Source organism: Pogona vitticeps, chromosome 6 (assembly GCF_051106095.1).
Source record: "Pogona vitticeps strain Pit_001003342236 chromosome 6, PviZW2.1, whole genome shotgun sequence".
NCBI lineage: Eukaryota > Metazoa > Chordata > Lepidosauria > Squamata > Agamidae > Pogona > Pogona vitticeps.
The window spans coordinates 95,816,131-95,843,085 of record NC_135788.1 but is presented as its reverse complement, the minus strand read 5'-3'; the positions used below and the strand labels follow the sequence as shown (position 1 = coordinate 95,843,085).

General features: G+C 42.5%; 1 protein-coding gene and 1 long non-coding RNA gene across 2 annotated transcripts in view; one reads left to right on the top strand and one right to left on the bottom strand.

The window, feature by feature from the left end:
• NPEPPS (aminopeptidase puromycin sensitive) overlaps positions 1-10,538 on the bottom strand; it is a 102,889-nt gene extending 92,351 nt beyond the window's left edge. Inside the window, exon 1 of the mRNA XM_020785617.3 lies at positions 9,787-10,538. Within this exon, the coding sequence (XP_020641276.3) occupies positions 9,787-10,497 (711 nt within the window). The 5' untranslated portion in view covers positions 10,498-10,538. The remainder of the gene's footprint in view (positions 1-9,786) is intronic.
• Positions 10,349-16,016, top strand: LOC140708445 (uncharacterized). The gene is made up of 2 exons (XR_012088624.2): positions 10,349-10,484; positions 15,805-16,016. It is a non-coding gene; the product is annotated as an uncharacterized LOC140708445 (long non-coding RNA).
• The last annotated feature ends 10,939 nt before the right edge of the window (positions 16,017-26,955 follow it).

The following is a 26,955-nucleotide window of genomic DNA, read 5'->3' as shown; positions in this document are numbered from 1 at the left end:
AAACCACTAGCATTTTGCCTGGTTTCCCAGTAGCCTGAGACAGCTTATTTCCAGAGCAGCATTGTTGTTGTTAAGACTGAGCTGGACTGGTTGGTGAGACAGCAGGAGGCCCACTCACCTAAGCTAAACTGTCTCCTGGGAGAAGTTTCCAACCTCCTTCCTGTCTTCCGGTTAGCCTCTTTCCCAACACTCCTGGGCAAACAAGGAAATGGATTCTTAATTATCTTAGAAGGAAACCTGCAGAGCCATTGAAATATTTTGTGTGTGTGTGCGCGCGCACGCACGCACGTGTGTGTGTGTGTGTGTGTGTGTGTGTGTGTGTGTGAGAGAGAGAGAGAGAGAGAGAGAGAGAGAGGGAGGGAGAGAGAGAGAGAGAGACTGTCATCTTGAATCTTCAGCATGTTGAGGAATGAGAGAAGATTTCAACTTGGCTCTTACTCATACAGGCCCCATCAAGATAAAAATTGCAGGTACAGGGGAGCCCTGGGTCCAACAGACTCTGCTAGCTATAATACGTGCTTTTCACTATCTGCAGGGGAGCTTAGAAAACATCCTTTCTAATTCTGTTAGAAGCTAGTTGGTTCATTATTAGAAAGATACTGTGATGTAAAGCCAAATACAATTGCCTCAAAACAAGACTTGTTTAACAACAGTTTTACAACAGTTTCCTGAACAGCTATCCAGCAACTGAAGTAAAGTCTTATTTACAATAACCTTTTCAATATGATAATGTTGAATTTTGATACGATAATGTTGCATTTTATGTTTTATGCACTCACAGTTTAGTTTTATTGTTTTGGAAAGGTCACACACATACACACCCAAAAAGGGAGGCAGAACATTGGCTACATACCATCTCAGTTAAACAGGAAAGAATTTTAATCTGCCAGCAACCCACAAGCTGAGTCACTGTTGCATGTGTTAACTTTTTATACTTGAACTTACAAGTGTAATAACAAGTAACAAGCTTATTCTATCTAGGAAACAGGGCAGATTCCAAATACACCAGTATGATACACCAACCCCTGGGCCGCAGTCCATGTCCTTGGAAGGACTGGGCCGCCATGACAGATGAGTGGCAAGCAGGTGGTGAGCGGCAAACAAAGCTCCACCTCCTGTCAGTGCACTCCTATTAGGTTCTAATACCACTGCTGATCTGAGAAGAGGAGGAGCTTTGCTTCCTGCTCCCCTCCTGCTGCTGCTATCCATTGCTGTAGATGTTTCCTCCTCTCAGAGGCACCTACTGTGTCCTCTGTCAGCATAAAGCTCATGCATGGGTTCCTATCCACCCAAAAGGCTTGCAGGGGTGCCTTTTGCCCGGCTCTCCTCCCTTTCCCCACCATCCCATCTTCCAATGTGCCCTGGGGAGGTGGGCCCTGGCCAGCTGGGAGGGTGAGAATCGCGCCTGAGCTGGGCAGAGAACAGGGTGGTGGTGCCGGCATTGCTTTGCCTTCCTCTCCCTCTTCCACATTGAAGCAGGATGGCAAACCAGGAGGCTGTGGGTAAGCCCAATCACAATCTCCTGGTGGGAAATCCACACATGTCCACCTAGCTTCTCCATCCATCCATCAAGGACAGGTGCACCCTCGGGGGTGCACAGCTGCAGGGAGAGGCACAGATCTCAGCCACTCCTGTGCACTCCAGGTGGCATGTCTGGTCTTGACTATCTGGCCCCCGAGTGCCTTGTGTCCATCGCCACCAGGGCCCTGATCCTCCCACCCTCTAAGGACAGAGATGGAGGAAGAGGAAATGACGACGCTGCTAGAGCCCCCATCCGCCTTGGCCACGACCCCAAGGGCCCTGCCGGCCTCACCACTCTTTGGGCCCCAGAAAGCACCTCTGCTGCTGCCTGAAGGGCTACAGGATGTCCTCACATCTCAAGGCGCATCTCCAGACACACACCAGTAAAGGCCAGGCCAGCTCAGCCCCCTTTTGGGGACCCAGGCTGGCCCCTGCCAGCTCCCCTTGGCTGTGCCTTGTCCTTGCCATCCCTGCCTCTCTCTCTGGGATAGCAATCGGCTTTGGGGGCACATCCAGGGCAGTAGGAGGAGAGGAAGGCCACAGGTGAGAGGGATAGACACAATCACAGAACCCATGGCTTTGGAGCATCAGTGACACCTGATCTGTTTCTGTCTTCTACCCTCCTCTCTCCCTTAGCACCAATACCAGTGCTTTCACACACCCACACGGCTCATAAGAGGGGTTTAAAGCGAAAGCATAATGGGGTTAGAGGGGGCAGGATGCTCCTGTCAGTCAGCCCTGTGAAGAAATAGATGCATTCCAGAGCGACCCAGGGTCTCGCTGGGCTTGGCAGAGCCTCACAGGCAGGGGCAGTCTACCTCAGGCACTCCAAAGGATAAACAGCAAGGAGGGGGAGAGGCAGGCAAGATATGTCACTGATGTACCCCTGCTTGGAAGCATCCCAAAACACCAGACCCTTTTAGGTGTTTAAAAGTATGTTTCAGACAACTTCAAATTCCCATACTTTCTGGATTAAAGTAAGGACAGAATATCCTGAGATTGCCACAAAAGCACTGAAAAGCCTGCTTCCTTTTCCAACATCGTATCTTTGCGAAGCAGGGTTTTCTACTATGAAACCAACCAAAAAAGCATATGCGGTAGACTGGACATAAAAAACACACTTTGCGTGTCACTGTCTCCCCTCGCCCCCACATGGGACCATCTAGTTGCAGGAAAACAAGCACAGGGCTCCCACTGATTCTGCATTATGGTGAGTTGTATTATTATTTCATTATATATTACAATGCAATGATAATAGAAATAAAGGGCACAATACATGTAATGAGCTTGATTCAAACCTATCCTTGAACAACCTACTGCATGACAAGTACTCCCCCACCCCACCACCGTCCTTGGGTGAATGATCTTCAACTAAACCAGTCCCTAGTGTCAAAAAGGTTGGGGACCACTACAACATAGTCAAATAAAACATACTCAATTTTATGAATTTTGAAATCACATTATTTTCTGCAGTATCAATAACAAATATCTGATGATCACAGAAAAGTTATCTCTTTCTGAGGCTTCCATGACTACAAGGGATCTGTAAAAAAAAAGATGCAAAAGGATCAGTTAAATAATGAATGTTCTTGACTGTGTAATGTCCTAAAATGTGACTGTAGTGTTTCTTGACTACAACTAAAATGCAGAAGTTTTCAGCAAAGGACTTTTTAAACCAACTGCTAAATGCTGTCACAAGTCTCTCTCATTGATAAGAAAAAACAATCTATTGCTCATCTGATGTTTAAAATGGTTGGCTCACAATATTATGGCTGAAATCTTGTTGCACAACTTTATGTTACACATAGGGCTGATTGCATCATTAGCTGTGAAATCTTTTTCAGTCCCCCCCCCCCCGCCCCCAAAGAAGGTTCCTAGGCTCTCTTGGGATTTGTTTTATCCTGGGGAAGCTGCTGGGGGCCACAGGATGGGGGCAATCTTTAATTCCTGAAAATCACCACCAGAGACTTCCCTCCAGTCCCTTGGCTTCCAACAGCTTCCCCACAAAGAAAGAGATCATGTGGAAGCCTCAGAACCTTGAAGTGGGAGAGTCAGAAATCTTAAATTTATCAAAACACCTGTGTAACAGAATTTCAGTTGTGCTATAAATGTTTTCTGATAAGAAATGCAAGAAGAAATTACACTTTTCAGGACAGTGTTTCAAAGAGTTTCCCTGAAAAGCTTGTTAGCTCTGATTCACTCTTTCTTACTTTTTTTTTTTATCATCAACCTTTGTAATCCACACATATTTCAAGGAACTCAGGGAAAAACACACAGGGTAATCCTAACAGCACTATGAGATTCTGATTGGTCCCTAGATCAGTGTGCTTCATGGTTCAGTGGAGATCTGGAGCCAGCTCTCCTAATCAAAGTCCACTAACTACACTGTTTACAACATGACATTCAGCTTTCTTTCATCAAGTGAGAAAGTACTGCTAAAAAGATCCACCACTTTTTTGATAGCATTTGCATATAAGACTAAACCACCATTTGTTGAACAAACCAAAGAATCCTGTACATGATTTTAAAAATATAGACAATCCCCACCCAATCACAGCCATTTTCTGGTTTCTCTTCTCCTCTGCTTCTCCTGCTAGTGCATGACCGCTATGCCAAACTTCAGAGCAGCAGGACAGGAATACTATTCCTTCACATTTGCAGGTATTGATTTCTTTTGTTTGTTTACTAGAAGCATTGAAGTCCCCTGTGTTTGGGAGATGTGATCTATTGGTGGGAGGGCATGATGGGGGTCTGGAGTTTTGAGGTGTGTACTTTTGAGGTGGGGTTGCCTCACTGCTGACGTTCAGAAAAAGTTTTCCTTCTTCTGCACATTATGTATTTTATTGTACTTTCGTAAAGCAAATGCATAGTTCAACATTTAAAGATCAAACACTACCTCAGCCTTCTGCTTAGGGTCCTAGACAAAGATACTGACTTCTGGTCTCAACAGTTTACCTGTCTATGAAACGGGTGTTTTGAGGAAGCAAAACAAAAGCAACCATGATTCATGTTTTCTTCTATGTTGAAATATCTGGTTTTTGCATGATACTACATTTTCTGAGTGGCTGCATGTCTCAGTGGCAGCCATTTTGCAAGCTTCTCTTTCCATCAGTTGTTACAAATGGCAGATTCTCAAAATTCTGATTGTGCCCAAGGGGCGAGAAAGGCCCCAACCTCTGATCTAGCAGATATTACTAGACTGCTTTGCAGTCTTACCCAGCAATAGGACTGAAAAAGCATCAATAACCAATATTTTGTATTAACTTTTCATTCTCTGAGCGTACACAATTTGCATTGCATAACAGTCAAAATATCCTGCTTAGAAATGCAATCCTTTCCAGATATTAGCAAAATATACATAGCTCCATTAAAGGTTCTTTTTTCATACAAAACACCGAAAGCTTAGACATTTTGGCCCAGGAAGAACTCTACATAGGGAAGCACTAGGGTGTAGAAGACAATTCTTGCCAAGAAGAATAAGGTGAGGTGTTCAGGAAGAAAATCAGGCAAGTACACTTTATCTGAGGAGGCATTATTTTCCTTTTGCTTCACACCTTTATGGATTGGTAAAAAGACTGAGTGGGGTAAAGAAACAAATAATGAACCAACTAGCTTCTGACCTCCATCATAATGACAAATCATTTAAACCAAGAAGCCATAATAAACTTATTACATGTCCATCGATTTTGTAGATAAATTAATTCTAAACATTTACATATCACATTAGCTTTGAACAAGTATAAAACCAGTTTTTGGTGAACAACAGAACACTTTATAGATGATGGAGAACTAGTTGTGCTTTGGGCAGACAGCCAAAGCAATCCACCTGCAGCTCTAAAAGGCAGGATGAGATCATAGACATCACGAACTTCAACCAGATCTTCAGCTTTGCTTCTCCTCATTCCACATGCAGCAAATGAGGAGGAGCACTGAAATACTCTTAATTAGCATCTGAAAATATCTGCTGAGCGCAGCCAGTATCACACACACTCCCTCTCAAATAAGATGTACAGTACATCAGAATCTCTGCCTTAGTTTCTCTCTCCCCTGCTCCTTATAATTTCAAGAATGTGGAGATTCAAGTAGCTTGTAAGGAGGATGACCTGGGAGGTTTCATGAGTCAGATTTGCATCCTCTCTATGTTGATTAGGCCTGTGGTGAAAGATTTCTCCCCTTCGTTTACAAGCACTGGAAATGTGCATAATTTTATGTCAGTTGTGCGGGCCAAACGTGGAAAAAAGAATCGACTGCATTACTTTTATTTCAAATATTTTGAAATAACTATTGCAAGTGGTAAAAACCAGTAAGAGAATGTTGGTATACTTCATCAAGAAACCTTTGCAATAAGGTGGTTAGGAAATCATTAATATGGCTTGTTCACTGCTGGTTACTTTCCATCATAATTTAACAATACGACTTTACAAATGTCATCACTAAACGTTGCATCCACCTGAGAAACCTTATGTTTTTATTTTATTGCACTGGTGCACAAGATACATGCACAAGCACACACTCAAACTCTCTAGTCAGTTAACTTGGAAATACACAGGCCATTCTCGGCTGGAGCTTGCATTCTTTTCCCTGTAAGTTGTCTCCATGGTATTTATTCTACTGGTCACCTCTCAGTGTGCTTTAATATCTGATTATGTAGTCAAAATGCTCTCGAAATTCTTAAATGAAAACTTTACTCCTCCTGAACAAATCAGTCATGGCCAAGCAGTACTGTTTTTTGAGAATACAGTATTGTTTTTCTTCATCTCAAACAGTTTGTGAGAAGTACCTCAATACTGTTTTCTATGGATCTCTTCTCCATGTGAATATTAAACCCATAATCTTTTAAAAAAACTGCCTGAAGAACACACTTGCCCCACAGAATTTAATCTGAAATTTAACTTGTGCTGCATTTAGGGCAGAAATAAATATAGCTATCACAACTATTTCACTTTAAAACTCTTAACAAGTACTGTATATGTTTTGGCTCATACAGTACACGGAAACATTTTCACAAACTTTCAGTTTTTTAAGAGTTTTCAAGTTCTAAACATGGGATGAAAGCATGGTTAGGCAACTCTGTGCCTCCAGATGTTTTGGATTACATCTCCCACAATCCTGACCATTGATTATGTTGGCTGGGGCAGATGGGGTGTGTATGCAGACCATCATATTTGGAAGGTGTCAGGTTGCTTACCCCACTGCAAAATCTGAGCACTACAAACTGTGCACAAACATACTGTGTTGAACACAATTTACAAAAGTACACAAGATTAACTAAAAGAGAAGCAGAACCAAAACTTGCATTGATTCCCTGATGCATTAATTGCATTTATAAAGAGTCACCTTCTAGGTTCTCACAATTCAGGAACACTCACTCCAATTCAGTCCATTCCACCCTACCTAAATCTATAACCACATCAGTAATTGAACTAGTTTAGCACACACTCCTTGAATGAGCCATACCCGAGAAAACTTAATCCTTGCTCATGAAGGATTCATTATTAAATCACAAGGTTTCAGAAATCTTATGACAAAGCATTTTTGTGTTACACTGGACTAAAACTCTTCTTGGTATCTCAAACTGCACTATATTCATGCAAGTCATCCCGATCAGGAAACAATCCAGAAGAGTCTAGCAAGAGTCAGTGCATACTGTGCACAGAAGTTTCAAAGGAAAACTTCCTTTGCCTTCTAGAAAAATTTAAACTCAGAGCTTTGTACTGAATAGACATTCCACAGATAAGACTGATTTAAATTGCTGTCTATCATTGTATCCATGTTTCAAATTGGTAAGGAAACTTCAGCGAATACCATTTCACTATTTAGCACATTTAAATTACAAGCAATCCTGTCTATGTACAAAGCCAAAGCTGGGAAGCTACTGGGGGAAAAAGCTGATGGTCAGAATGTAATTGGTTATTTACGCTACCAAAGTACAATATAAATTGCAGCAATTATACTGCCATGAAGAATATGAGCAGTAAATAGTTAACTAGATGCAATTCATTGTGAAATTTACACCACTGTATTTACACTTGTGAAAATAACCAATAGGGTTCTGGGTGTTTGGGGCAAATGTATCTTTGACCTTATCAGCCAACACACATGGATACACACAGCTCAACTAAATTAAGTTTTAAATTACCCTATTTCCCTGGAAATAAGATCTAACCTGAAAATAAGCCCTAGTATGATTTTTCAGGATGCTCATAATATAAGCCCTACCCCCCAAATAAGCCCTAGTTAAGTGAAACCCCAGCCTCCACCATTGTGCAGCAACCAGAAGATAACGTAACTTATTTGAATAAATGTAGATTGTTATACATGGAAAAAAATAAAGCATCCCTGAAAATAAGCCCTACTGCGTTTTTGGAGCAAAAATTAATATAAGACCCTGTCTTATTTTCGGGGAAACATGGTAGAAAATTTATAATACACAAAGAGCAAGACTAAAAGCAATAGCTCTCCTTACATCTCTTACCTCCACCTCTAATAGGCTGAAAACATCTGGAAAGCATATGGACATGCAAATCACTAAAAGACATGCACTACATTTTAAAACAACACAACGGACCTTACAAAAAGCTCTTTAGTGTTCTACCTCCTGGTCAGGGGCCATTCTTCCTAATAGTACAGTTGCAAAATGCAACTCAATTTTGGTTTTGGCTTTCATCTGGATATGTTAATTGAGCTGGCAACTTGAATAAAAAAGTGAAAATTCCCATGGTAAACCAAATTAAAAAGTCAGAGTGACTCCTCCTTCCAATATCTTCTGACAAACCCTTTAAATAATCACTTTTAATGTTCATATTAGTTTTTCATATTAAGGAAGTTGAATTATAATGTAACAGGACTCAGGAGCCCCAACACTTTAATACTTGGATCCAAGCTTTACAAACATGACTCTATTGTGATACTCGCTAGGAGTAATCCTCAGACTCTGCATACTTAAACAGAAGAAAAACGGCAAGCTTCCATAGCAGAATACATTCTCCAACCTCTGCCAAGGAGGTATGGCAAGTTCATGGTTGACTTTTCCCCAAATAATGGCATAGATCCATGTGCTCTCCAATCCTTACACATTACAGTATACCCCTCTATTACAAATGCCATTTTCTAAAGCAATACATTATCTTCATCTAAAATTCAAGAAGGTAGACATGACAACTAAACCTCAAATTCCAAAGCCAGAGGTGAAGGGACACACAAGGTCCTAAAGTCAACTTTCCCTTCCTACATAACCTACAGAAGATTTTTCCTCCCTTCCAGATTGAACACCTGCAAACAGGATTCCCTTCCATTCATTCTTAGGAGACTATCTCTACCTCTCACAGACTGAGAGTAAAACTAAGGGAACTGCTGTTTCATGTCAACACAACCCACTATCTTAGGTAAACTACCCCTGCCCCCACACTTACTCTTCTAAAGAAGTATCGCTCCTACTCCATGTTTACAAAATCTGCTTTCCTGAAATACTTAAATAACATGTCCATCCTCTACAGTTTCAGAAGGGCTCCATCTCCAGGGAAACTTCAGAGATCCATTCCTCAAAATATACACACAATACAAGATCTCAAAATAATTGCAGACACCACTGATAGGTGGAGAGGAATGTAATTCATTCTCTCTCTCTCTCTCTCTCTCTCACTCACTCACACACACAGACAGGACTTAAGTCAGCAGGGAGCAGTACACCGAAAACTATCATTTTCTCCCATGACAAAAAAACTGAGCCACTCATCCAAACTCTTCCTTCCTACACCCTTTCTAATCATCCTGATCCGATTTTCTCTCACACACATACACACTCCATTTATTCCACTTCTAACCATCATCGCACACCTAAGGCCTCCCAAGCTCCACACCCACTACTTACCTTTTTACGACATCCTCATTCCTGCCCCTCCTCTGGTGAAGCCCTCAATCACTGGTCACCTTTCTGAGGGCCCCTTCACTCCTACCTTTCTTTCCACACCAAGGCCTCCTTAGCCATGTCCTCACCCGGAACTCTTGCGCTGCTTCCCCCAAACAACCCACGATCCCTAGACCCCCCCCACACACACACACACAGACAATATCTCTCCTCTAACACCTCTCCGCCCTTCCCCACCCCATTCTTCCTGGTATTCCCCTTCACAAGACGAGCCACTCAGCCCTGCACCCATAGACACACACCCCGATCTCTCCCCTCCCGTCCCTTCCCCCCCCCGGTCCGCGCTCCGTTTACTTGCCCACCCTTCGCCGCTCCGCATTGCCTGCCTGCTTGCCTACCTCCACGGCGGCCTCGAGTTTTCCCTCGAAGGTGAAGTCAACAAGGTCGGGCTTGAGACACAGCCCGTAATTGATGGGGCGCACTTCGGCCGGGAGCCGCTCGAAGGGCCGCTTCTCCGGCATCGTAGCAACTGGACAGGAGGAGGAGGAGGAGATGGTAGTGGTGAGGCTGGTGGTGGCGGCGGCGGCGGTGGAGGTTGAAAAGGAGGCGGTGGCTAGTCCTCCTGCTGCTGCTGCTGCTGCTGCTGAGGCGAACGGGGAGGCCCAGCGCGCGCGCGCACTGAGGGGGCGGCAGCAACCTCCCGCTGACAGGAGGCGGAGGGGACGGAAAATGGGAGGAGGAGGAGGAGGCTGCGCGCGCCGCGCCTGCCCCGACCAAGAGAAAGCAAGGGAGAGGGCCTGACGCGACCGCGCGCTGTCCTGCTGGGGCTGCCGCTGCCGCCCTCCTTCCACCGGTAGACTCTGAGAACGGGGCGCCCACTGCGCACGCGCGCTCCACCTTGCCCTCCTTCTCTTCCTCCCGCTCTCGCGTACTGGCGCTGCTGCTGCCGCCGCTGCCGCCCCCTCCCGCTTCCAGGCGAGCGAAAATGCTGAGGAGGAGCCTCGGCTCCTGGTTGGGTAACACCAACGCTGGAGCGCCTGCGCACTAGGAGACAGTGACGCCGCTAAACCGCTGGAAACGAAGCGGGCAAGGAAAGGTCCGTAAGCCATTCGGATCCGCCCGCGGCGCTGCCTCTGTTTCTGCCTCTCACTCTCTGTCTCTCACGTGCTTAGGTTTGACTTGTATAGCAGCGGCGGCGGCGAATGCGTGAGGGGCCGGAAGAGAGAGAGAGAGAGAGAGAAGCATGGGACCTCGCGAGACTGCCCACGCGCGTGACAAGAGACGTCAACTAAAAGTGGGGAGGGGCTGTTGTCATGGCGCACGCGCGTTGGAACGAAACAGCGAGGGTGCGCGGGAGGGGGAAAGCTCCTGACAGAAAAGGAAAGGCTGGGCGGCTCTCCTTCTGTTGCCGAAGTCAGAGCGAGCCAGAGCTGCGCCACGCGCGGGTCAGGTGGTTGGCTCTGCGCTCTTTTTCCTCTCTCTCTCTCCCCCCCCGCCCCGGAGGGCTCAGTGCGGCTGCCCAGCGCTTCCTCTAGAAATCTCCGGAAGAGTTTTAACCCCCCCCTCAAAAAAAACCCGACTCTCCAAAGGCAGCCGAAAAGGAATGCCTGTTCCGAAATAATCGCCATTTGGCGTTTTAAAGCGGGAACCACTCATTACTCTTAATTTCTGAAATTTTTCATTCTTAGGAAGGAGTTCAAAGGGGACGACATTTTATCCCTTACCTCAAACTACATACAGTATTTAAGAACGAGGAGTCATGAATGTTGTTTTAGGGTCAAAATGGGAGGCACCCAGCCGGCCACCTGAGTTCATGATTTCCGATAGCCCCAGAAAAACGATTTAACGTCACAGGTATCACAGCCATCGGTGTGTTATCCACAAGTGATGGCATCAAAAGCAGTGGTTTGCCACTTTGGCATTTCTTTTGAAAGACAAAGATAGGACAACACGGAGGCCCTGCGGGTGGCCACCCCCCCCATGTCAGGGGTTTGAGGAACTCCCTCTCTTGGAGGGGGGTGACTCACCACAAAGAAATCAGTTTGCAGTCTGGGGGCCCATCTTGACCGTGTGCTTAGCATGGAGACCCAGGTAGCATCCGTGGTTCAGTCTGCCCACTTACATCTTCAGCGGATTGCCCAGCTGCATCCCTATATGGAGGCGGGGATGCTCACCACACTGGTCCATGCGCTTGTAGTCTCAAGAATAGACTACTGTAACACTCTCTATGTGGGGCTTCCTTTGAGACTGATGTGGAAGCTCCAGATGGTCCAGAACACAGCAGCCAGGCTATTAACAGGGGTTAAAAGATTTCACCATATTTCCCCCACTTTGGCCGCCTTACACTGGCTACCTATTTGCTTCTGCATTGATCGGACAGTGTTACTTAGCCTACGGTGTAAATGTTTGTATTCTTAGTGGGGGATTTTTAGTGGGTGGGGAGTGTTTGGGGATTTTTTTATGTGTGTGCATGTGGGTCTGTTCTCTCGGTGTCTGTGTGAATTTTGTTGTATGGGTATACTATGTTTTTACAATGACAATAAATTTATTTGATTTTTTATTTGATTTCAAGGTGCTAACCATTACATATGAAGCCCTTAATGGTTTAGGCCCTCGATACCTGGCAGAGCACCTGCTTTCGCCCAGTTTTACCCATACCTGTATCACCTACTCCAGTAAGGCCAGGCAGCTGAGGGACCTAATGCCAAGAGGCCTGGTGAGAAAAAAATAGAAATCGGGCCTTCTCAGCAGTGGCCCCTCACCTCTGGAACAACTTACCTATAGAGATCTGCCTGGCTCCCTCATTGAGGGCCTTCAAGACTAACTCGAAGACATGGCTATACAGGCAGGCCTTTCCTACAGCCATTACCTAGGCTATCTCCCCTTTTCTTTTTCTCTCTCTCTTCTTTTTCTTCCTTTCCCATCTTGGACTCTGTGATCAATCTGAATTTTATTTTTATGCTATATGTAAACCACCCAGAGTAGACACATTCTGGATGGACAGTATATAAATCAAATCAATCAATCAATCAATCAGTCAATCAATCAATCAATAGGTACAAACATAAAATTAACTGGTCTAATAGTTGCAGGGTTCCTTTTTTTCATAATATTACTGACATCCTGAGTTATGAAACCTTTAATACAGTATAGAGTATATAAAGATAAAATGTCAAACAATCCTTTTATGAACATTTTCCAGCACACAAAATTTACATTTAGCTTGAGGTTTCTGCTTGTAAGTAAATGAGACTCATGAAGGAATACTGTAGCATGCAAGACAACAAACTACAGTACTGTATATCTGTAATGCAGGATTGTAAATAATTATTGTCCTACTACTGTGTTTCCCCAAAAATAAGACAGGGTCTTATATTAATTTTTGCTCCAAAAAACACATTAGGGCTTATTTTCAGGGGATTTTTTTTCCATGTACTATAATCTACATTTATTCAAATACAGTCATGTCATCTTCTTCTGGTTGCTGCACAATGGTGGAAGGCAGGATTTAACTTAACTGGGACTTATTTTTGGGGTGGGTTTATATTACTAGCATCCTGAAAAATCATACTAGGGCTTATTTTTAGGTTAGGTCTTATTTTCGGGAAAACGGTAAGAATTTGTCCCCAAGTGAGTAGAAATTAAGACTTCTGCAAACAGAGGAGTTTATAGACTATTGATCTGCCACAAATGATTGCTATAGATCATACATTGACATGATATAGTAGTCCCATTCCCTCATTAAGAACAAAATGTAAATTCATGTAACCAAACTGAATGGAGATTCTTCCCATTTTCCTGTATGGCACAGGGATGATGAAAGACATATTAAGTTCTCTGCCAATTCTAAGATTCAGTCACTGTCTCTACTCTATTGCCTCATCAAAGATGAATCATAGTAAGTTTCTGGAGACAAAATCCCAGCCATTTCTCAGTAAATACAACACATATTGACATCATTATATCATTAATATAGAGTACTCAATATTTTCAGAGCAAGTGGTAAGTAAAACATTTGTGGAATAACAACTTAAATGGATGGGGGGGGTGTTGCTGTTTAACACATGCCTTATCCCATATTCTGACATAACTGGTACCACTTATTCTGTGGCTAAACCAAGTTATCAGATTGAAACGTTTAACAAAAATCCTGCAAACTAAATCAAACTAGTCTGTGTGGTTTGAAATAAGTGGCTGTAAGCTAGCATTCTATACCAATTTCTACACACTGTGATCCTGCCTTAGTCTGTAAGGAACAGGACTGATCCACAAACACAGTGCTTCCCATCAAAGCACAGATTTTGCAGTTCTGTGTGTATAATCAATAGCTAACATTTCCAAGTGCCTATATACTTTTGATTTTAGTAGGTTGTTTAAGTGGCTTGGATAGAATGCCTGCTAATTATTTTTAAAACTAGAAAGTGTTGTGCTAGGCAGTACTTCTCTCTTCAACAGTAATGGGTTAGGGGTGCTGGACCCATGAGTAGTTAAAATCCATGTATACATCTTAGAGGCCACCCCCGAAATGTAATTATAAAACATAAACAGATGATTAACAGAGAGAGAGAGAGAGAGAACAGTTTTCTCTGTTGGGGTTCTCTTCCATAGCATTGCCAATCCTTTCCATACAGTACCTTGTGTAATGAGCCTTAAAGGGCCTTATGAGCCCTTGATCTAGAGGCTAAATTAAAAATGTTTTTAGGGGCAGGTAGACCAAACTCCAGGAGGGCTTAGTGTATGTGCTCTGGTCGATGAGGTCACGAAGAACAACTAAATCAGGGGTCCCAAACCTTTTTCACCCCACGGACTGGCTGGGGAAGGAGGGGCATCTCCGCGCTTGTGCACGTGCGAATGAGCACATGTGCACACATGCGCAAATATTGGCACAGTGCTTGTGTGGACGCTCATGTGTATGGGCAAACAGCAGCGCTTGCACGAGGGTGCTGAAGCACATGCTCAAATCAGCTCTGCGGGGGTGAGTGCGTGCGGGGGATGGGGCAGGAGGTGTGTCTCCATGGCCTGGTCTGGCTCAGGCACAGACCGGCACCAGGCCACAAACTGGGGGTTGGGAACCTCTGGACTAAACAACAAGTCCACTTTGATGCTTTCATTGTTGAACTCATGAGGTTCTGGCTGGCTGGGGACACAGTATTTATTGAATATTTATTTATTGGAATGTTTATTTATTTGTTGGGGGAAAATGTGTGTAACTAAAACCATGCTCTTCAGACTTGTGTAATTTAAGGGAGAAGTGTACCTTCTTGGCCATTAAGTTTCTAGTCCTAGCAGAGTGCCAATTGAAGCTTCAAAGCCATAAATAAGTGAGAATCAGATTATTACGAGGATTATCTTCACCTGTATTAGGATTTTGCAGAGATCCATGCTTCTCAGATGCCCGCTGTTAATGTCTGTTAGGGCAGGACAAGGACTTCTCAGAAGCAGCCTTAATTACACAAATATTGTAGCACTGCTGCTGAAGTTATCTGGCCACTTATTTGAGAATTTTTCCCATCTTCAGTTATGTTAGTACTTGGCTTCTGTGGTCAAAATCGGAGCAGCCTTGGCATTATGACTTCAGATCTCTGATAGGAAAAGAACAAGGAGATCCAAGCATTCTTGTGAAGCTGTATTCTTTCTTCTATTGCCATTATATGAATATGCTCTTGTGCAAATTCCCCATAGCCCTGTAAAGTAGGGTAAAGGAAAAGAGAATCTAAATCCCACAAATAAATTATATGTATATAAATCACTGCTAAATCCACAGTCAGATGATAATTTGCGGCCACTGTACAAAAGGCAGCTTTGAGAAATATCTCTGTGGAAGTGAGATTGGGTTGATTTGAAGAGGGATTGCCTAAGCAACTCTCCCCCACCTTGCTTTTCTATTAAACCATAAGCAGTCTGCTCCCTTTGTGTCCTGTTTTTCACTGTTTACTGTTTCCCCACACAGAAGTCTAAAAACTTGTAATTGAGTTGAGATCCCTTCATGGTTGTAACCGGCTAAGTAATTAAAATCTCAAGTGCCAAAGAAATAAAAGTAGCAATCTATTTCTCTTTGGGGTATCATATATTCCTATCAGGATTAAGAGAGAGCAAGGGTGCTTTATCTCAGAATAGTGGGGTGGAAGAACTAGATGGTTTAAATTTCTGTTATCCCCAAGAATTTTGTTTTTTCAGAGGTTTTGTTTCACTTGAAAGTGATATCTCACTGTTTAAAATATAAGTTAGCACAGAGCATGATAGAAACCTGAGAGGAAGAGAATGCTAATTTAACACAACCCTTGAGGCAGTGCAGCAAGAAAAATGGGGCAGTTGGGTGAGAACAAAGATTTTCAAGGAGGATTGAAGACAGAAAGATGGGTGTCTGTAATATAAGCTGGTTCTACAAAACATTAATTGTTGTTTCTGTTTTGTAGGGAAAGAAATACCCCAAAAATCTCAAATCAGTATACTGTATTCTGGTTCAGGGAGAGTGTTCAGCATTCCTCAGCCATTTCAGATTCCAGGTGGCTACATTCCAACAACAGGCTGGCCTACAGTCAAATTCTGATTGACCAACAGGCTTTATATAGCATGAATGACTGAAGTGCTGAAGCAGAATGTCTGCTTACAAAAATCTTCAAATGGCTATGAGTTGTGGCTTCTTTGTTCCTTCCAAAAGTTTCCTGATTAGAGGAAAGTACATTTTATAAACCTTTCTGGATTGTTATCAGCTCCAGTCCTTTTTTTTGTTCAGCTGGTGTGGAATGACTCTGGTTTCTATTATCTGAAGTTCCTCTTATTGTGAGTAAAACCAAATTACACAGGATAAGATTTGCAAAGGTAGCAGTGACCAAGATTTTCTAGATTTAAAACAGGAAAGTTTAGTAAAAGGCAGTGTGATTACAACTGTTGGCCTGTATGAAAAAACATAAGATGTCCTGGGGATGGCCACTCTCGATTAACCAGGCCTACCCCACAAGGTTGTTTGGGGGATAAAGTGAGGAAGAAATAAACTGCATTTACTGCCTTGAGCTCACTTAAAAGCAGGCAGGAAGCCAATGTAACAGGCAGTAATACAGAAAGTGTTACAGAAGGCTGAGCAGAAAATCAGAAGCCTCCATCACTAGTTGTGCTGGCCAAGATTTCTGGGAGTTGTAGCCCAAGAACATCTGGGGGTCCAAGGTTGGGAAGCACTGCAACAGAGGTTAGATTAGGGAGAAGAAGAAAACACACTTTTAGTTTAGATAATTCCTTATCCGGGTTTTGAAGGGCTGCTGGACTAAATGCTTTTATGTGGAAAGGGAAGCTTGCTACTTATTACTACCATGGTCATTTCCCAGATGGAAAGGGTAATCCATGCAAAGGCTACTACTTTTTCTCTCTTGTCACATATTTAATTACTCAGGGCAGGTGTAGAGTCAATAACAGTGACAAATAACAGGGCTGGAAGTCAACGCCTGGAAATGATATATATCTGTGAAGACTCTCAGTCATCGAAGTGAGGTTATCTGGAAGTTGAGTCATGGCAACTGGACTTATTTCTTATTAGGTTGAAACATTTTGCTACTCATCTAAGTAGCTTTTTGAGTCTGAAGATAGTTGGTAGGAGATCCCTGATATTCAGACTAGGGGAAGTGAAACCAACGTGGAGGATATTCTCCAGATGTAGCATCACAACTGCCATTACCACTAACTAGCATTGTCATTCGGAATTCTAGGAGCTGCCACCCAATAACTTTTGGAGGGCCATAGGTTTGCACACACCTGCTCTAATGGACACATGTGATAAATTATTTCCCTTCTAAATTTATAATTTAAGCTCTGTCTCTTATCCAGAGCTGCCAGTGGAGTGATGGACAAGGACTCAAGAGACCTGTGTTCAAATCCTTATTTAGCTGTGATAATCCATTGGGCCTGGTACTGGTAAAATCACTCCTTAAATATCTGACGTATTTTTAAAACACTGTTAGGTTTGCCATAAATCGCATGTAACTTGATGGCACATAATGAACACAAACATACTGTAACATCCCTTATCTGAAAAATGTCTTTTAAAAGATCTGCCTGTGGTTTTTTTTTAACTCCACCTTGCCTTCCTCTTTTACAGCTTTCCTTTAAAAAAGTAGGTTTCTTACATATTGTATAATTGTTGAGTAAAGAAATAATCAGTAGTGGTAACAACAACAAACCGTCTAGAAAAAAATACCAGAAAGAAGCTGGCGTTTCATCAACAAGCGACCTCAAAAGTACAGAAAGTACAAAAACTGCAACATGCTAAACATTAAGGGAAGAAATCAAAAGAATATGGAAACAACATCAGGCCTCCTTCCTCCCATGATTTAAGAGGATGCTTAAGACTCTAATGTTTCAGGAAGCTTCTAAGGACATGCTCTTGTAATTTATTTCTATAGTCATTCCTGTAGTCGGTGGTCACTTGGGGTTTATTTAGTTATTGTATTTATGTTCTCAACATTGTTTTTTTAAATGTGCTGATATTTGAGTTACTGTTTTCATGTGTAAACCTCTTAGAGGAGTGTTGGACACTTAAGTCTACAGTACAGAAATACGCAGTTCATAAACCAGTGATTTTGCAAATTTGTCACCTCACCTGTAAATTTTGAGGACTTGATTTTTAATGTTTAGGCTTGACCCTTTGGTCCATGCCCATGCACCAGCAATGCTGAGAAATAAAAAGTGCAGCATAATGATGATAATAATATACATTAGAATACTCTTTTTTTAATCACCTGAATTCAGCAGGAAAAAAAACTGCAAAAGGCTATATGAGAGCTGTTAGCACTGTGGGATAACAGCCAATGGATATTGTTGCACAGGTCAAATCTGCTAAGAGATGCAATTTTTCTCCTCCCATTCCAATGCATTTTCTGTCAGGACTAGCCACAGTCTGGGAACAAGTTATAGGCCTCCTATGTTGGAAGAAGTAAGCTTTGGTTTGGCACCACAGCCCAAGCCCATTTGGAACAGATCTATTCCTGGAATAGATTGGCTTCTTGTTCTGCCTCAATCAAGGGATGTTTGTTTGTTTCAAATGGCTTATTCAGATCTCGAATGTCTGTCCATTTAAACATCGTAGCCTGAGAAGATGAAAAGGACCCAGATTTGTGCTGGCTCCAGAGAACGGAATCATGAGCGGGACTGTTTTCAGACTGCTCAGCGTGCAGCTTGCATCTGCCACATTGGGCATACTTGGAACTGGAAAGTGGCACAAAAGATGTAGAAATTAGGATCAGGAGGGAACTTAGAGAAAATTTTGCGGAATATGTAATATCTGACCACATTACAGAAGAAGTACTTTACATTTTAAAAACCTTGAAGGGCGTTGTTCTCGAACTTTGCCTTGGGATCCAGTTGTAAAAAAAAAACTTATACGTGACTAAGGTCTGCTGGACACAGAGAGATTTACTTCCAAGTAAATAGGCAAAATATTTCACTGTCTGGCTGCAGGCCCGCACACCATACATGGGATTCCACTGAACTCAAAAGTCATCAAGATGCTTTAATAGCAACAAAACGTCCTTCAATAATCCTAAGGGATGACCCACCAAAATCAGTGGTGTAACTGCTTGTTTGCACCACCTTTTATTGTCTTTCCTGAATCCACACCATCCATGGGAATGTCAGGGGAGGATTCAGATTCAGAGGAGGAAGCATTATTATTTATCATCAGCACCGTATGCTTTGTAGAGTGCATTCAAGTGTATGATGTGAATCATGTATATGATTTTTTTGCAGGCTTTAAACATCACAGTAAATGGTAAATCTGTATTATTATCTCCCCATATTATTACCCCCACAGTGGGAAATGAAGGCTGCAAGAATCAGCAGCTTGCCTAAGGTTAATGAGTGAGTTCAAGGCAAAGGAGAAATTTGAACGAAGGACTTCCCAATTCTGAGCACAGCCCTGGGCACTTTATAACACCATACTGTTTTAATGTTTGACCTAGTTGTGTTTATTCTTGTACCCTAGACAGACCACAATGAAAGACCTGATATTCTTCCCCTTGGAATACTATGCATATGCTACAACATTCACTTACAGTGCAGGAGTATGTAACATATGCAGGGTCAAATTGAGCAAATGCTGTGCTCTGCTGGTGAACAGGGAAACTATTGCATGCTTAACATCCTGTCTGTTGGTTGCATAAACAGCAGCTGATGCAAAAGGAGGTCTTGTGAACAATGAAATTTGTAGGGCAACTCATCAACTTTTTGGAAGCGTTTATTTGCAATTACATTGAGAAGAGAAACCTAAGTAAAAAAGGATGCTACAGGTCTGTCTATATACACATACCTTTCCGTACAGTGGTGATAAATATATCCAGTATTGCTAAATACTTTTAGGAACTGTTGTTTTGCTGAATTTCTTCAGTCTACCTGCTGCACCTAAAGGTCTGTTAATTGGGTTTCATGCTTCCTTTCTTTTCCTCTTTTCTGGTGGGGAGAGAGGGCAAAATGTTAAGCACAAATTTCAAATTTATGCAGAATTAATGCCCTTTTGCTCCTGGCATACATGGCTGCAACCTTTTTTTAGAAAAAAAAATTAGGCTGCCTCCTTCAGAATGTTGCATCCCAAGAAAAGGTCTATAAACTTGTTCCTTAAAAAAAAGAACAAGTTTATAGATCTTACAAATGTATATATACTTAAAAAAGTGGTGCATTGTAAAAACACCTCTAAAAAGTGAGCATGCCTTAAATTCATCTTCAGTATATGATACTTTATTTTATTCTGAGATCTCCTCAGTGTTACTTCTGCTTTATTGGTGGATGCATTTCTAGTTTTGTAATATATTAACTTGTATCTTTTTAACATAACTGTTTGTTGTTTCTGTCTAATTACTGTATTCCCTTTCCTATATTTTGATGAGCATGAAGTTGGTCATTCCTAAATAATACCTCAGCAAATGAGAAATAATTGCAGGTGTTCAGGGAAGTTGAGGCAAGACTGAAAATCTGGAGACATGAAGGTGTCTTGATATTTCCATAGGGCTTGGAGACAACTAGTTGCAAATCACTGCTTACTTGTAATTAATTCATTTCCTGCCCCCCCCAGTGCAAAAGTATATCTAATTTACATTATGGGCATAACTTCACAAATGATAACATTGTTCTTCATCTAGTATAACTAATATTTTAGTCACTTATAGTTCCAAGGGAATTGTGCCACTAAATGTTGGAGGAAGAATATTGCAGAATATGCAGATTGGAGAGAGTTTCTTGGCCCTGTGGAGCCTCAGTTGTGGAGTTCCACAGGGCTCGATCATCTCTCCAATACTATTTAACATCTATATGATGCCGCTGGCAGGGGTCATCAGGGGATATGGGGCTTCGTGTCATCAGTACGCTGATGATACTCAGCACTACATCTCCTTTTTTCCAACAACTGTGGATACTGTTTCATCCCTTGAACACTGCCTGGAGGCCATTCAGAAATGGATGCAGGAGAATGGAATGAGGCTGAACCCGGGCAAGACGGAGATCTTTCGGGTGGGTGCCCCAGACATCAGTGGTCTGAAAAACTCCTTCTCTTTTTTTTGGGGGGGGGGACTCTTGCCGCCAAGAGTGAGGTTCGCAGTTTGGGTGTACATCTGGACCCAGCGCTTACCATGGATACCCAGGTGGCATCAGTGGTCCATCCCGCGCACTTCCATCTTTGGTGAATTGCCCAGCTGCGTCCCTATCTTGATGTGGGAGCGGTCACCACTTTGGTCCATGTGCTCGTAGTCTCGAGATTAGACTACTGCAATGCACTCTACTTGGTGCTGCCTTTGAGACTGACACGAAAACTCCAGTTGGTGCAGAATATGGCAGCGAGACTTCTTACGGGGTGAAAAGGTACCAACATATTTCCCCCAGCTGGCCGCCTTGCATTGGCTGCCCATTTGTTTCCATGTTGATTTCAAAGTCCTAATGATGACATACAAAGCCCTAAATGGTTTAGGACCTCAATATCTGGCAGGGCACCTCCTCCCACCCAGTTCTGCCAGAGTCACTTATTCCAGCCAGGTCGGGTGGCTGATGGGCCTAATCCTGAGGGAGGTTTGGAAGGAAAGAACGAGGAACCGGGCCTTCTCGGCAGTGGTCTCTTGCCTCTGGAACAACTGCCTGGCTCCCTCTCTGGGTGTCTTCAGAAGCAAAGTCAAGACCTGGCTATTTGGGCAAGCTTTCACTCCTTCTGTATCTTAAATTCACATTTTACCATCTTGGATTTATAGTGCATGTTTATTGGTTTAACTGTTTTAAATTTGTAGACCTTTGGTCTAGATGGGCAGGGCAGAAATCCAATAAAATAAATACATAAATAAATTCCTGTTGTTGTCGTGTGCCATCAAGTCGGAACTAACTTATCGCAACCCTAATAGACTTTTCATGGTAAGTTGGATATTTAAGGAATCATTTTACAGTTCCACACTCTCAATGAGCTTTCATGACTGAACAGGGATTTGAACTCATGCCTTCTGAGTCCTAGTCTTATCCCCTATACCACATTGGGAATCCAGCTTTTCCTATTTATTTATAAAACTGGAAATCTGGAGAGAAGGCTGCCTCTCAGGGCAAGAATATAACATGCAGAATCATAATACAAGCTGAGGGATTTATTTTATTTTATTTCTGGACTTTCTTCTCTCTGCTGATCATCAGATGTGAAGAAATTCTTTGCTGCAAGACTTGTAAATGCCTTTATTCCCAAACTGGGATTTGAAGTCCAGTCAACAAGTCACCCCTGGCCTCAGCAGCAAAAGAAAAGGAGATCTGTTCCAACATCTACAAAAACTTCTGGAACATCTCCAGCTCTAGACTCCGGCTGCCGAGAGTTTTTAGAGTGTGAAACCACTGGGCCCTCTGGAAGGAGCCAAAGAAACAGGATATCTATTGCCAGAATCAGCAAAAGCACTGTTTGGGCAGTGTCTTATCCACTACATGAAATAAACCTTTTTACCAGCATGCTTGGCATCTTTTGGGATGGGGGACATTATGGGGGCAACGCTTGGGTCACTACCACTGCCAGGGCCAGCTCTAGCATTAGGCAGAGCAAGGCAGCAACTTCAGGCAGCAGATGCTAGGGGGTGATGAACAGAAGAAAGCTTGGGAGGCGGAATTCATATAGGCTACACAGCCTGCTCGGAAGCTCCTAAGCCAGGGGTAGAGAACATTTGACCCTCCAGATGTTTTAACATATAGCACTACCTATGGTGGTCAACAATAAGAGATTGTGAAAGGTGTAAACGACAACAGCATCTGAAGAATTTGGTTCCCCACCCCTGCCATAATTTACCCTCCTGTCCTCAGGTGTAATGGAAAGAACTCGCCTGTTTCCTTTCACTATCAGCAGTGGCCTGAAAAGATTCAGGGACTAGACTGAATAGTATCTCAGCTTCTGTCCATGAAATGGGAGTGTCCTTGTATTTCCCTCTGCCTCAAGCAGCAAAATGTCATGGGAGAGTCTTGACCACTCTTGGGTGCTGATGTAGCATCAATCTTTTAATCTCTGGTACATTTTTTCCAATTCTCAAATGTTCTTGGAGCGGAAGGAGTACTGCCAGTTTAACTCCCTCCCCCTAGTCAGTAGCTGCCCTATCCTTACCTTACTTAATTTTCTGATAATAGCTTACTTTCTTAACTGTTCAGGAAACAAGCGCCACATTATTTTCAGTATTCTGCAGTGACATCCAATTAAAACCTTCACACATAGAGAAAAGTCATACACAAGCCTTCTGGCTGATGTACTATTGTTGTGAAGAGGGTGTCAGTTTCTTTTGTGTGTGTTATATCCCATCAAGTTGCATTTGACTTACAGTGACCCTAAAAGGGTTTTCAAGGTATGCAAGATATTTCTTTATTCATCTCAGAGCATTACACAATTTAAAATTATGGATATATATGAAATATAGGTAAAATAAAAAAAAACAAATTAAAATATTAAGAACATTTGACTGTTTTTGAACAGAAGCAGGCTACTTCCGTAGCATTATCTTGTCCATTTGCTAGATCTTCTTTTGTAGTTTTACCAGAGCCGCCACTCCCTATGAGGTTTGACGGCAAAGCAGGTTTTGTGTAAAACATCTTTCTTGGCCTTTCTTAAATGTAAAAGCTTGACGAAACAGTCAACTATGGCAAATAGAAATAACAGACAAATGGTTTTTCCTGGCCATGAAGTTCCACAATAACTGAAAATAGTTTCCTTAGATCCTCACTGGTCTAACTTGAAAAGATGAGATCAGATTCATAACCTCTTCAGGCAACCTCAGTCAATTGCTGGATACCTCAGAGGTTTAGACATTTAGCTGCGGAGTCAGAAGCAGAGAGTTTGACTCCCCACTGTGCCTCCTTGATAATGATCCATAGAGTCCCTTGCAGCTCCACAGATGATGATGATGATTGAACAAGGTGGGGTTTTAAAAACTACAACTCCTAGAATCCTCTTGACATTCATGTCACTATGTTGGTGGAGTATTCTAGAATAGTTTTTTAAAAGGTGGTATTTCCAAACTCCCTAATTTAAACCTGTGAGCTAATCAGGAATAAGGAGGACAATTTAAAAGTAGTGTTCTTTGAATCCTTCCTTTCTTACTGAATGCTGTGCCAGTTGCAGCGAAGCATTCAAATTGCCCTGAAAGGCAGTCTCTTGGAAAACACACTGCAATGCTTCCAACAGGAAGTTCTGAAAGCAGACATGATGTCAGTCGCATTTGAACTGGAACAGAAAGGACACAATCCAAGATATTTTGCTGCCAGAAGCAAAGAATAGGATGGCCACCCCTCTACAGGAAAGCAGACAGGACTGGCATTTAAACCTTATATCAGTACTAGAAATGGAAAAGGGCATTCTGCCACATCTGCAGGGTACCCATCTGGAAGATGAGCCGGTTTAGGGATACGAACAGGCTGAATTGCACAGAATGTTCTATTCTGCCAAAATATGGGTAAAGCTAGATCTGAAACTGGAGTGCTTGCTTCAATCTGCCAAACGATAGGGCTTGTTTAGCACTTGAGATATTATGCACATCTGTTAAAAATACAGTCATAGCTACAACAATGCCTTGAGCTTCGTGCAGCAAAGGCACACATTTAGATTATAAACCTGGAGGTATGGACTTCTATCAGATCCCAGCAGAGTCCAGAGGCAGACATGGTTCCGTCTCCAGAGACAGCAGTCAAAAGGGCTGAGAAGCAGCTTCCTATGACAGGGTTTCCCTGAAATAAAACAAGTTTGAAAACTACAAGCTTGGCTCATTCACAGTAGCTTTAAAAACTAGGCTACAACGCTTACTGGGTTACTTGAAAGCAAATGCCACTGAAATCAATGGGAGCAAAATCAGCTTTAACAGGACCAGTTCTGAGTGAGGCAGCTGCCTCTGGTCGTACCTGATGAGGGGTAAGGGGTAGACAGAGCTGTATAGACTACCTCAGTGTTTCTTAACCTTTGTTACTCAGATGTTTTTGAACTGCAACTCCCAGAAACCCCAGCCAGCACAGTTGGTGGTGAAGGCTTCTGGGAATTGCAGTCCAAAACTCCTGAGTAACCCAAGGTTAAGAAGCTGCCTTGTAGCCCTTAAGATAATAACCTGTTCTCAGGTGCAGATGCTTTCCCCTCAGCAAAGCTGAAGCATGAATCAATTGCCAGTCTGGTTAGCATTTACTTGGGGGAAAAGGCACAATTTTTGTCCTATGCCACAAGCAGCAAAAATCTTTTGCTTCTACACTGAAGTGAATAGAATTTAAGTAGGCATTGGACACCCTTGTACCTTCCAAACTCCACTTTCTCTTTCAGCCCCTTAGCCCAGGCCCTTTCCCTCCATTAATTAGGTGAGGAGTGACGAGGCTGGCGAACAGCATGCCAGTCACGTTTCTCATGCCTCTCCTTTCAGCTCTTAATAAAACCATTGAGTGCTTGCTGCTCTGCCTGACATCCTGAATCGAACTTCTTGTGCTTAATGATTCCTGGCAAGTGGGTGAAGGCAGGAGTGTAGTGGATGGAACAATGTTAACGTCATGAAGGCAAACGGTAGGGACAAGCCAAAGTGATCCTTGGCCCTTGGGAGGCATGCTGTGTTCTAGCTGTCTGGATGCCTGTTTGATCCTCACAAAGGCTTGTTGACCTGCCTTGTATGAATCATAAGGCTGGCTGTTAGCTTGGCTGTGGCTTGTTTTACATGTGGGTCTCAAAGGCATATGAACCGGGGTTCCTTCATTCACTTATTCCTCCTCCTCCTCCTCCTTACATATTCATCTGGCAAGTTCAGACTTGTGAAACCAAGTCTAACTAATGTGCACACACACAAAGAGAGTGCTCATTTCCCAAATCCTTGGGACTCTGCAGTCAGCTATGGTCTCTATTCTTTGACGTATGCTTTGTAGAAGTATTCTGTGCCTTTTAAACAATGGGAATAATAATAGTGATCTTGATAACAACAGCAACAGAGCAGGCTCTAGCATATGAAAGTGTATATAATCACAGCAGATTTGTTTTGAAGTGCTGCCAGAGGAAATAAAATAACCCTGTAAAGGCTGCCCATGTTATTATCACCACCAGTGGGAAATGAGAAATTCGGATGGGAAGGTGTGGGGACACAAAAAGGCAGAGACACAAAGAAGCATAGCCATTTTTCCTTTTCTGTTTTCTCTCTATTCCAGCAGCCTTGCAAATTTCTCAGCCAGTTCCTCTATATGAAAAATTATCTCCACATGAAAAGCAGCATGTTGAGGAAAATCATCATCATCATCATCTCGAAACTGCAAAGCTGGAATGAATGTCTAGCTTAGATTCCTGTTACTTGCCTGTGATGTTAAGTCTGAAGGAATTTGAATTCTGTATACAAAGATTTTTTTAAATTTTTCAAAAGTAACTTGTAACTTTATCAAACATAACTGAGATTTTTCAATGGTTGTCACAGAAGAGTAACAAGAACTATAACAGTAATCAATGCAAAGAATTGGAAAACAGTAAAACAGGAATAACAGGAGTGCTGTTCTATGAAATCTAAGAATCAAAGGGAGATTTAAACCTCGATTAGAGATGCTGAAATATCAGCATGGGAACATACTGTCTAATCAGGATAATATAAAGGAAAGGTAGAAACATTATATTGAACAAGAGATGCAAGCATGAGATTTTTTTTTTATCACGTGATAAAGAACCTGAAAGTTTAGAAAGCTGAGTGAAAGCTGTTCTCAAAGCAAATGGAAGAAATGTATCACCAGTAGTAGACGGGATATTGATAGAACTATTTCAAGTTAGAGAGACAGAATCTGAAGTCAATTAGGGAATAAAAATATGCCGACAAAGATGGAAAACAGAACAATGGGCCACAGACTGAAAATGTTTAGTATATGTTCCTGAGACCAAGGAGCAAAGTAATCATAGCACCATTGCATTAATTTTCTTAAGAAATGAAAGTGATGCTCAAGGTTTTGCAAATACTCTTAAAATATAAGTGAGAAATGTCTGATGCTCAAGCTGGATTCTGGAAATAAAAAAAAAGGCACTGAAGACCACATTGCAAATATGTTGGTTCCTGGAGTGCACCAAAGAATTTCGGAACATCAGCCTATGCTTTACATACTAC